The sequence below is a fragment of the Gossypium arboreum genome, chromosome 12, assembly GCF_025698485.1.
Source record: "Gossypium arboreum isolate Shixiya-1 chromosome 12, ASM2569848v2, whole genome shotgun sequence".
Classification (NCBI taxonomy): Eukaryota; Viridiplantae; Streptophyta; class Magnoliopsida; order Malvales; family Malvaceae; genus Gossypium; species Gossypium arboreum.
The window spans coordinates 87,959,274-87,972,412 of NC_069081.1; the positions used below are offsets into that span (position 1 = coordinate 87,959,274).

Consider the following 13,139-nt stretch of genomic DNA (forward strand, 5'->3'; position numbering starts at 1 on the left):
CTGATTACAGCTCTATTACATTACAACTCTATTCAATTACAATTTTATTCAATTACAGTCTTATTCTATTACAGTGATCCAAATTTACCCTTAAAATTTTCGAAAAAAAAAAAAACTTTCAATGAAATTGTAAGATATTAAAACTCTGTTTTGCGTATTAATGATTAAAAAAAAAGAGGAAAAAGAGCATATAGGTTGTACAACTAATGGCCATGCAGAGACCACCCACCCACCCCAAACCACCACCCCCAAAAAAAAAAAAAAATAGCAACAACAACAGGAAGTCAAATCCAATTCACTCATAAATGGAATTTTTGGCTCCGAAAAAAAGGGGGAAAAAACTGAAAACTGAACTAAGCAAACTCTGCTTTTCAATACTACCAAAATGCTAATGAATATAATCAACAGTATCCTGAAAACTATTTCAATACTACCAAAATAATGTGTCAGGCAAGTCAATATTTAGCAGGACGGATGTAAAAGGACCGAAAGAACTGAAGTCCTGCAGCATCAATCAGGAGGAAACCATTCTTGTGTACATCAAAGGGTGCATCAGTTTCTCCAGTGTGTCACCAGAAAAGGAAAACATAAGCAGACTCGGGATTCCATACTTGGAGATTTTTTGCCTTTTTATAACTTACCTTACATTCTGCCTTGTCTTAATCATCCGCTTTAGGATTGCAAGCCAAAAGTTGCACTCATCCCACTCACTAGTAGTAAGAAGAACCTATTCCAAGGAAGAGGTAAAAAAATATATATATATATTTTGAAGCACTTTTAATTGCCAACAATCATGAGGAAATCAGCATAATATTCTTTTCCCAACCATACCTGGATTTGTACAGCTGTATCAAAATCATCATTGTCCAAAGCCTGGCAGAGTTGAATAAGCTTATCGGAAGCATTTTTTGAAATGTCTCCACTGTTGAGTTTGGCAAACAAGGCACCGATTTTTCTTGAATTGTCTTCCATTTCACGCTTCTTAGCTGGGTTTGCTCGTAAGCCTCCCAGTGCTTGAGATGTTTCATTGAAAAGTCTGGTTAAGGTTGTGATTACAGGTCTCTGGTGTGCTGAAAAGCAAACAAGGTAGTCATTACCAACAGCACTTTGTATCAGCACAAATATGTGTGAATATATCTTCATCAAAAAGTTGCTGCCAACCATGAATTGATATTTATTATATTTCTTAGTTATTCTTCTTCTGAAGGTTAATTATGTAAAGTCATCATTACTCAATTGTTTGGATAGTAAAATCCTCAGTCTTCAATAACCTATATAATGTGGTGGATGGATCACATGACTAGCAGAGTATTTGATAAACCAATAAAAATGTATGAAGTATGATATTAACATTAGCAACTAAAAAACTAGCAAATACCAGGGACATTTGACGTATCAACAGTCTGCATGGTTGGTGGAGCAGCAGCAGGTGCTGCAGCTGGTTGTAGTAATGCTGGCTGTGTAGAACTGGATGGTTGCATTGGGCTCATCCCAGGTCTTTGAACAACAGATGTATTAGTTACTGGCATAAATCCTGTAGATGCTGGGGGGGAAGCAACAACTTGGGGCATTTTGGGGCCAGGAACTGATTCCATTTGTGATGGGACAGATGCAAGTGAACCAGAAGCAAGGGGTGCAGGATAAGTAGGGTTGGCACTACCCTGGAAGGCAAGCAAAAATAATTCATTATACCAGTCTCAGAAAAATAACTGGTATTAAACATGAAACTAAATGTAGTTATACAGACAGGATATAACTGAGAAGCCAAGGTACTTGGCTGCTGGTATTGATCTGCATTTCGTAGAACAGGAGGATTAGAAGGAATAAACGGTCTAACAGCAGGCTGAGTGGTGCCAGTTGAAGGAGCGAAATTTGCCTGGAAGGACAGCATAAACTATTTAGTCAAGCATGAAGCAGATATATAAATGTAAAGAACTATTTAGTCAAGCATGAAGCAGATAATAAATGCAAAGAACATCATGCACATATGAAATTAGAAAGTCAAAACAGAGTGCTCATTTGGACAGCAGAGAGCTTCGTCTACCAAATGTCTTATCTTTTTTCTAAATTTGTTTGTGCTGCTGCTTGGGTCGTTGATCAAACCAACGTATGGATAAAATTAAATCCAAGCAAACAGATGAAGCTGGCTTAGTTCGGATTTCATTTTGTCTAGTTTTCTCCTCTCCTAGTGGGTCTCAGAGAAAACTAGTCAAAACCAATTTCAGAAAGCAGCAACTAAAGGCTCTTTGTAAGTTGAAAACAGTCAGGATAATGAATTCCAATTGAAAACTAAAACCCCCAATATTCCATGACATACCAATCCCATGGTGTCCTAGTTAAATGCAACCTTTGACTCCAAAAATCTCTAAACAAAATTCCCTTTTTCCTCAGGAAACATACAATTGGATGGTATGACACAGAGAACAACCCAAAATATCCATTTGAACCAAAATATCTACAGGTGTTGAGATCACACATATATCAGGATAAAAATAAAATCAGAAGAAAAGTATCATCAGAACTTAGAAATTGCTTAAAGTCTACCATCAAATAGAATGCCATGCACCAAAAAGAAACTCAATACAACATACCTGGGATGCATGAGGAGGAGCAGGGGTTGGAACAAAGATATTGGCAGGAGCTTGATACGAGGCAGGAGGAGCATATCCTCCATATGATGGAAAAGAACACTGATAACTTTCATCATAAGTAGTAGGAACATTTGGCTGAATTTGCGATGTGGCTGACTCCTAAGCAATGAGAGAAAGTAAACAAAAATAGGAAAATCATTCACAGCACCAAAATAGATTATCTAGAAGCAAAACAGATATCAAAGACGCATTATATAAAAGAAAAGGACAAGAAAAAGCACCGGATATAAATGTTGCGAAGGGTCAAAGACTGGTCCACTTGTTGGATGAGAATTACCAAAACTAGCAGATTTAGTTTCTTTCTCTGCAATAGTAAAAGTACATATAAATATAAATACATATTACTTACCAGCATGACCTTTTTCATATGAACTATTTGCATAAATATAAATTAGCAGTGGTAGATAAAAAATGCAAATGTACCAGCACTATAGCAGTAACATACCAGGTTCCATAGAGTGTGCTATACAATCTTTTAAGATCTCGAGTTCGGGTGACAGCTCATAAGACCCCAAGAGTTTCAGGTACTCCATTGCTACCATTAGAAGCCCCTGACTAGCCAAAATTTCAGCATATTTCTCAACAAGCTTGCATAGAGATGCACTAAATTGTTTATGTCCAGTTGCCAGAGCCAAGACAATGGTCTTTTCCATCATATCCTAGAAAACAAAAATTTACTGTCAAATTACTAGACAAACTTAATTTTGAAATGCATTGGTTCTTCAAATTGCTAACTAACCTGGAGAAGATCAATGTAAGATTTCCCATCATGTTCAGTCGTCAGGCACCTTGACCAAATCTCTACTGTTTTATCAATGTTTCCAGCGCATATATAACAAAGAGTTGCTGCCAGAGTATTACCAGAGGCAATTAGTTTTGAAGCAAGCGAATCACAAAGTACTGTCCACTCCTCTCTCTGGGCAAACTGCTCATCAAATATGATAAATAAGTCCATAATAATAGCAAAAACAACTTAAATATTTTGTTGCTACACCACTACACATCCACTAACAAATAGAAACTTACTGTACAGAAGAGAGCTAATGTTTCTTTCCAGAATTTCAAAGGTCTGGTCTTGACAAGGCTCATGAGGTCATTGTTCACCATTGCAGAGATAACCTAAAGACAAACAGAATATTCAATACACTAAGAAGAACATGGAGTTAATAGAATATAATCAGCAGAAATAGTTCATATCTTAGTTCCCTTTTTATCAAGATATGTGATAAAATCCTTCAGTAAGCAAGTATATAAACTTAATTCACCTTCAGGTATGGTGAATGGCTAATCTTTAGATACTGGTCACATGTGCTCTCCCATAATGAAGCACCACCAACATGAGCAATAACTAAAGCATCAGACATTTTATTTGCTGCAATGCACTGAGCAACAGCCCCTTTATAGTCACCCACCACCAAAGCGCGTTGAACAGCATCATTAAATGATTGATCTACACTTTCCTCCAGTCCATCTGATTCTTGAGGTATTAACTCTTCGCTAGGAACTCCACTCTCAATGGCAAAATTATCACCAGATGGAGAAACAGGCGTATCAGTTTTGGGACTTGGAAGATTATTGAAGAAATTTTCTCCATTATCAGCTGCAAAGAGAGTAGCTTCTTTCTCAACTTCATGGCCTACTTTTTCTGCAACTTTATCCTCAAGTGTAATATCATTCAGACTCCGCGAGAGGTCATCTTGTACAGTATCTTTTTCTTCTGCAGGTAGACTAAAGCCAAGATGCATAAGCAACTTTGTCCTAGCTGTTCCATCATCTTCAAACATCACCTTCAAGAAGCCCCATGTTTCACGATCATCCTGAGATCTGCAGATGATTTTTTCAAAAGAACCATCAAAAGTATTCATTGGAGGAAGTAGAACAAATTATTTGAAGGAAATGAAAGAAAGTAACTACAATTTCTTAATTCAAACAACATACTCAGACTCTTGAGATTTCTTTTCGCATAAAACCCTTAGTGAAGACCTCTCCCCATTCTGTATCGCAGATTCAAATTCAGATGAACGGCTGACCAGGCTTTCTTCGGTAACTAAGTAATGCACGAAAACCTAAAAATAATACATAGGACCAGAAGATCCCAATAAGAAGAATGTTGGTGGCATTTAAATAAAAGAGAAGAAAAAATAAATAACCTTGCTGATATATTACCTCTGATGATGCAGAAGTACCTACACCAGATGCCCGAGGGCAAAAAGAGACCATTTTTCCTCCAAAACCAAAAGAAGCCCCAACAGGACGTTTATACCATTTTGGAGCTCTCAAAGACACTAAACAAAAGGACATCAAAACTAATTAGAAAAAGTAGTACCAATGAGAACAAATATTGTCCCAGAATCTTGGTTTAACAGAGATAAATGGTATAGACTGTTTAAGCAGAGTTGGTCCATGCCTGTCTATCTTCCCCAACTTATATTGGCAGTCATAAACCATATCTCCTTGAATGCCAAAGCTTAGTACTACTAACTTCAAATTATGACAAAGGAGGGGGGAAAGATAGCCCAAGCTCAATCCAAGCCTATCCAACCCAATCTACAATAATACATGGAGAACATCTACTTCTACCAGAAGCAAATTGAAGGCAACCAAACCAACCGCTGTGTTCGAATATATAATTATGTTTCAGGAGTTACCTGCACCAAAATCACCCTCCCCAACACCATATATGCAGCAACCCTGCAGAATAAAGGTAAAAAATTACCCAAAAGAAGTGCTAAACCTAAGGTTCAAGGAGGAAAGCTGAGGAAATCTGACAAGTATCATTTTCTTAGACAAACAAGCAATAATAATAGGCTTCAAACATTTGCCAGACTAAACTACAAAATAAACACTTCTCTCAAAAAGATACATAAAATCCCATCCATAAACAAATAAATGATAATCATAGGCAGAAAGCAATTGATCGGTCATATAAATGTTAAATTTCTCAGAAATTTCTTAACATTAACAGTGATAAGAAAGATAAACAGAGCAAGGTTGCACCTCAATTTTGTACATTCCAATCTTGCCATCAAAGGAAGATGCTGATATCACTCCAGGTATCTTTGGATACCAGTGAACATCAAAGTTCCAGTTCGTACCAGCAGGCAGTTCACAGACAATCTATGTCCAAAAAAAATTAAAAGAAAACTCATATTCTAGAAATAACTTTTTTTGATAAGGAATAGCCAAAAAAAATTAAAAATAATAAATAATAAAATAATAAAAAAACCTGAACCAAGTCAATAATTAACTCATTCCCCCACCTCTCCAGTAACTGTATCCCAACAAATAGTCCTATTATCTTTGGCACACGTGAGCAAATAAGAGCTATCAGAGGGACACCATGCCATTGCAATTACACCTGCAACAATACATGCAGTCAAATATAAGAGCTTAAATAAAACAACTGTGATTTAACATACGAAAAAAACCTACCTAGAAAAATAATGCATAAACCTATATATGAATAGGGGAGGGATAACTATCAGAAAAATTAAACAACAGAAGAACTATACCAAGAAAGAGACCCAAAAGTAAAGAGGTAATTATTTGCAAGCCTAAGCAACACATCAAGCATGGTTACCTTTTGTGTGCCCTACAAACTCCTTCACTGGTGACATTATGTTCCGCATGTCCCAAAGCTGCTCACAGAATTACCAGAACTCAACAAATTCTGAACATATAGTAACCTAAATAGAAGCCCTATTAACAAGATCATTACCCTAAGTGCAGGGGAACCATCTTCATCAGATGCAACAATAAGTTGAGTGGCAACATCAGGATGCCACTGCAAAACAGAACTTCTTCTTCTAACTGAATCTGCAAAGCTGTCAATTAAAAAGAAAAAAAAAAAAAGAGAGAGATTAGATCAAATGAAGTGTCAAGGTCATAATGCAGATAACATGCTGACAAAATATTCACTAGGTAGATAACATGAATTTACCTTATCACTGGTTTTTGCTTCTTCAAGTCCCAAACAACTGGATAAATAAAAGCATACATATTACCTTCCCAGATAAACTTAAATGACAAGACAAATAGACAAGTTCATTTCCTCACCAGTCGTTCCATTATATGAAGTTGATGCCAATATATGTTGAACCTTGCTATTCCAAGAGAGAAATGAAATTTCACCTTGAACAGCAGAACCGCTACCCTGCACCATGACCACAAGAACTGTGTAAAATCGGGTTTTTTTTATAGAATGTTTCCTAAATGAACCACAAAAATATATATATGGAAAAAGCAAGCTTCCCATTTTAATGATAAGGCAGATACATGGAAGGAAAATGCATTTAGTAGAACACTGGCAGCACAATAGACTTATGACATTGTTTCCAATTCAAAAAGTTATGGATGATTGGTGCATACCCTAAGAGGCGGAAAATGAGAGGGTTGTGCAGGTGTTGCCAAATCCCAGATGCAGATTTCACCATCATCTGCCCCAGACGCTAGTAAGTTTGGAGCAAAGGCATTGAACTCAAGACCACGAACCTAAAATATGGCAAAACAAAATGAAGTAAACAGACTATGCAATCTTCAAATGCTTGATGGAAGTATCAAATATGTAAAAAGATATCAAACATTTATTGGAGAAAAGGGAAACTCACAGGCCCTTTGTGCCTTGAAAGATGTCCAATCAGAGCTTGTTCACTTGTCTCGGAGCTGGGGAAAGAAAGCAAGAACAAATTACTATAACGTTATCATATATAGTAAAATATCTAAGATGATGTCAATTGTTTTCAAACCGTGAAAAAACAAAGCTAATAATGAAATCAATGTCCCAAGACATGATAAAATTGTTAAAGAAACCACAGTAGCAAAAAAATACTAGTACTTATTAACAAAAATAAAAGCAAAAAAATCTTAAAAGTGAAACGTGAAAGTTATCAAATCCAATAATCTAGAAAACAAAGACCATAAGCGAGGAGATGAAGAAGTCAAAAGGTTACTCTTCCCAAACAAAGGGTCCCAATCAAGAACCATTTTAGGAAAAAAGAAATCCCAAAAGATGAAGATATTCGTTTAATTTTTTGATAAATGCAACATGACACATTGTAACCAGCAAGATCAGGGACAAAAAATTTCCAGCGATTTAACAATATTCTTTATTTATCTATAAATCATCCAGTCATAACCTGGCACAAAAGAACCAGCCTGACTTACGATTCAAATACTGAACAATGAACCTCCAAGTTTCATTCACTCTCGCTACTAATTCCTAACAGCAAAATAGTACCATTGACAAATCAGACCAAATGCAAACCACTCCTCTTGACTACTCAAAGACGGTGCAAAGATCAGACACGGCAAACTAACATTCATTTAACTTATTCCAGCTCAACACAAACCAGGCAATAGAAATTTACTTGGGAACTGAATTTCAAAATATTTCAGCCAGAATTAATTCCATCCAACCATTCATCAGATAATGTTATAATAAATAATCTAAAGCTTATAAATTGTGGGCACATTATTACTATATCAAATCATAAAAATTCTAGCCTTAAATTAAACAAGCTCAACAGCTTAAATACCACTTTTTATAGACCATATGAAACACTAAATTCCCTTCGGTACCCAATTGATCCACTCCAAAGAACCAGGCAATTCAATGTAAATAAGTACCAATAAGTATAGAAAGCTGAGATAGAAAATGTATCAATGCGCAATAAATAACTCCATAGTATATAGCAACTTGCTAGAAGGCAGTCACCCTTTTACACAGACATCATATACAATTAAAAGCCGCAATATACCCATTTACCTTAAAGATTAAGAAAAATGCCTTGCAATTTACCACATTTCCAATTCAACTGAAAATTAAGGTGAATTAGATAAAGCAAACTAGATGCATATTATAGAGAGAGCTTATAAAAATCCAATTTACCCAATCAGGGTTAAGGGATTCCAAAGATCGATGTTGCCATCAACGAGGCCACCAGCAATGAGCCCGAGTGAAAATTCATCGGAAGCGGATCCGTTCTTGGCCCAAGCAAGGCGGTTAAAGCGCTCTGAGCTGGGATACTCACCTACGACGGTAAGCTCACGATCGTCATTCTGGAAATCAAGCTTAAAGATCTCTAGATTCGCCGATGAGCTGAATGATAGATCCACTGCTCCAGCCATGGTCCCCGCTGCCATATATGGCGCGTCCGGAGCCAATGCCACTGACGCCGACCTATTCACCCCTTTTATACACGCCATTTGATTAAAGGCAAATTTTTTACGTTTCCTTATCCCAAAAATGCCTATTGGTTTATCTGTCGGTTCTAGTAGAAAAACAAACAAAGAGTGATAGTAAGTTTCGGCGGATATATGAATTGATACAGAAGAACTCCAACGACAGATCTGGTTTGGATTAAAATGGTGATAATTTGGACAATTAGGCTTGATCTAATTTCGGGAAATTATTAATGGAAGAAACAAAAAGAAAGACCTCGATCAACGGGCCAAACAGAGGAAGATTTTGTGTTCGAAACACAGTGGAGTGAGGGCTTTTTTTTCTTCCTCTCTTATTTTTCTGCTGGCGATGGAGGAGGAGACAGGAGAGTGGTAAACCAGTAATTTTATTTTATGTTTTGTTTTTCAATGAAGAAAGACTGGGAGTTTTATCAGCACATCGAATCAAAATATGACAAGTGGATCCAAGAACCAACCAACTTAGAAAGACCCTTCATTTTGTAAACCGTTAATGTGAGGGAAACGCATCCTTATTTGATTTGGGCAATAAATCTACCACAACAAAAGTGGGCTTAATGAAATCATCCAAATGCACCCATGGATAGTGTCCAATCCAATTGACAACGAAAATTTAAAAGTGCTTTTAATTTTACGGCTAATTTAACATTGTTTTTGGAAAATGCTTTAAAAATAATACAATAGAAAAGTATTTTTAAAAGTTTATTTAAAATTTAAATATTTAGTATTATTATCAAAAAGTACTTTTGAGAAATAAAATATCTATTTTAGACATGTATTATAAAATAATAAATATGAATTTAAATAATATTTAAAGTAATTAAATTATGATATTTGAATATGAATATAAAAATAATTTATTATTACTTGTTGTTAATATTTTAGTATATGAAATATAAATTCTAAAATTTTTACTCAATTAATATTAATTATTTATAAAATTTAATTAAAATATATAAACTATACTTTAAATATTTAAATATACCCATTAAATATTTGTAATTATATATTAACACATTTGTATTATTTTAAAAATAATATTGCAAAATAATGAGTTTTTCCTTCTCTGCAACAAATAAAAAAAAGAGAAAAGGATAAGGGATGAAAAAATAATTCAGCACTCAAAAGTACTTTTGGGCGAAGAAAAATTAAAAATTTTAATTTTTCCATTTAGTTAAAAATGATTTTGAAAAGTCAAAAGTTAATTGTTTAGCACAACTTTTCTTTCAAAAGTATTTTTCAAGCTAAAAATGTTTCTTCATAGCATTGCTAAACACAGCCTTATTACGCTAACATAACATTTTAAGGGTCAGTACTATTCTTTCAAAATAGTTATATAAAGGCCCAGAATTTATAATAAAAAAAAAAGTTCTCAAATGAAGGTTAAACATTTCAAAATTATCAAATAATGTCCAAATATTTTCAAAAGTGTTCAAATAAAAGTTTTTCAAATGTTGTATATTAGGTTTCAATTAATGTTTTTATTATTTGATTTTCTTTTCAAGCAATATATGATTCAATTATTATATATTTTATTCTAAAGACAACATTCATCATTTTTATTACAAACTATATTGACGTGTATAAAAATCTTTTATTTGAGCACTTTTGTAAAGGTTAAGTCCTTATATAACCATTTTGAAATATTTGACCCTTATTTGAACATTTGGCCTTTTTTTTTCTTTTACTATTATTTGAGACAAACATGTGTGATAAATATTTATCTATACTTATATTTTAAACTCTTGGCCATTAAAGAGTTGAAAACTTATTTAAAAATCATTCATCTTATAAAATAAGTTTAAAAATAGTTTTTATGCTTTTATATTTTTATAAGGTAATAAAATTACATATGATGATATTTAAACATAAAACATAATGAATCTTAAATTTTTAATTTTATCCTTTTAACTAAATTTTATTTATTTTTTACATGAATTTTAATAAGTAAATTGATTTTTCTAGAAAAAATCAAAAAGATTTTATTTCAAATAACCAAAAGATTATCAATTATACATATAAGCCAAAGCAGTAACAATATAAACACAAATAGAAAGAAAACTAGTCAATGGGAAAACAATAAGTGCTTAAAGTAACAACCTAAACAAACAAATAAATAAACAAAAAGATAACAACAAAATCCAATTGATTCCTTTGTAGCAAACTTGTTTCCCTCAACCATGCAAACTTGTCAGTAGTAGCAGCAATAATGTCAAAAATTGTCTTAACCATATTACAAATCAATTAAAGTTAACCCCCTCCTTTGGTTGAAGAATTCAATTAACCTTCACCACATAAAGGGGTCTTTAACTCATTTTGAATCTTTTCATACACTATTAAAGTTGAGTAAATCCAAATATAACAGGACCCCTTATGTTACAGGTCGCATAAGAGAGCCTGTGATTAAGGTACATTTGGATGATTCATATTGTTTACAAGGGTTCATTTGGCCAAACAGGATTGGCCCGTTGCTTGAATAGCTTGAAAGTCCATCTACTTAGCCTGGTGAATATGTAAAGTAACTTATATTTTACCATGGTTAATATTCATAATCCTCAAGGATAAGATTGTATAGAGTTTAAATTTTTTAGGATTCTCATCTTCTAGATAGACTTTAATCTTGACCATCAATGTAATTTAAATTGTATTATTGGATCTTGGGGAGCTCAAATATAAATAGAGGCATTCCCCTTTATTTGTAATCATCACATTTATAGTTATTAAATATATTTAAGAGCATTTACTTAAACACCTTGTGTGCATTGCTTTTTTGTGGCTTTTTTGTTCAATTCGTGCTCCTTTGTTTTTTGTGTTCGTTTTCGCTTTATTTCCTTTGTGAATTCTCACTTTCGAAAGTAAAGTTGACTTAGGTAGACTTGAAGTTAAGGAATCGCCTAAGGCCGCACAATTTGCAAATCTAAAGTTCTAGCCCTGTGACAGTTGGTATCAAAGCTAAGGTTCAAAGGCACCGATCGAGATGACGAAAGGAGTAAGTGAGCAGATTGAGCCTAGGAAAACCTGTGGTGGGGGCAGGAAAGTTAGCAGATCAAGAGATATGCTATCAACTTTAGAAATTAAAGTGGTCAAGCTTGAGAAATCCATAAGGGATGTGAAGGAAATACTCGAGATAATTGAAGGACGCACCACAGGGTTGGACCCAAGAAAAGAGCAACTTAAGAAATTTTTGGAAAATATTAGGTTCGAAAACAATTTTTTTGCACAACGGAAAAATAAGATTTTGAAAACTGAGCTGGTTTGTGATATTTATATTAATAAACAATTTTTTCCAAAATTGTACCCGTGTTTTGCGTTAGACGGATCATTGTCATTCCTAACTTTCAACTGAATGACCTTCTCTGCTATTCTCATACTATGAACTGCTTCAAGTGTGGGCTTGAACAAATCAATAGAACCATTATTCCTAGAAAATAAATTTTATACTTAAAATTAAATTCTCACTATTTTCGGATGGAATAACAATATCTCAAACTGTTATTCCTGAACTTTTAACCCAACACTTTATAATTTAATCCGAACGAGTACATGTTTTTCTATTTCTCAAAACGGACATTATTGATTAAATTAACTTAAATTAAATAATTTTCTCAACCAAATCTAATTTCGTTAAAATCATGACAACTTTACCATAAAAGAATCTATGAAAAATACATTTAATTTCTACGCTCAACGAATTTCACAATGACCAATTAATTTAATTACATTTTTGAACTTCAAATAATTAATTAATAATTCCAAAAACCATAAATTAATTTTCTAGGTCATTTTCATTTAGTAAGAAAACCACATTCATTTCCAAATGTTTCTCATTTCTCCAAATTTACCATTTATGTTCATTTAATTCAACATGCAATTCATTTCTTGTTCCAACGAGCTAGCGGAGGGACTGATTAGATGTAACACCCCTTACTCGTATTCGATGTCAAAACAGGATGCGAGACATTACTGGACTTAAACACAAGCAAACATACATTTTCGAGTCATAAATTTTCGTCCAAATTAAAACTTTTTGAAATCGAGGATAAAGTCCCTAACACAAGCCTACGAGGCCTAAAACGTGCTTTAGAAGTGGTTCGGGACTAAACCGAGAACCATAGAAAATTTTACAACACTTGGTAAATTTTTGCCTAAACAGAGGTCATACGCTCATGTAGTCACACACGCCCGTGTCTCGAACCCGTGTAACTCTCTGTTTGTCACCCAAGGACAAATTGAAATCACATGGCCAGGGCACATGCCAATGTCCCGGGGCTGTGTCCTTCATACGACTGA

The 13,139-nt window shown here is 34.1% G+C and overlaps 1 protein-coding gene across 1 annotated transcript; it reads right to left on the reverse strand.

Moving 5' to 3' along the window:
* Positions 1-281: 281 nt before the first annotated feature.
* On the reverse strand, positions 282-9,373 carry LOC108479720 (protein transport protein SEC31 homolog B-like). The gene is made up of 22 exons (XM_017782468.2): positions 8,539-9,373; positions 7,259-7,313; positions 7,020-7,142; positions 6,708-6,804; positions 6,592-6,628; positions 6,370-6,475; positions 6,232-6,289; positions 5,912-6,009; positions 5,649-5,768; positions 5,300-5,342; positions 4,818-4,936; positions 4,590-4,717; positions 3,917-4,475; positions 3,678-3,770; positions 3,391-3,576; positions 3,097-3,310; positions 2,873-2,955; positions 2,592-2,750; positions 1,748-1,876; positions 1,379-1,661; positions 832-1,070; positions 282-727 (listed from the first exon to the last, which is right to left on the reverse strand). The coding sequence occupies exons 1-22, from the start codon at positions 8,853-8,855 to the stop codon at positions 638-640; spliced, it is 3,336 nt and encodes a 1,111-aa protein (XP_017637957.1). The 5' UTR covers positions 8,856-9,373; the 3' UTR covers positions 282-637.
* Between the last annotated feature and the right edge of the window lie 3,766 nt (positions 9,374-13,139).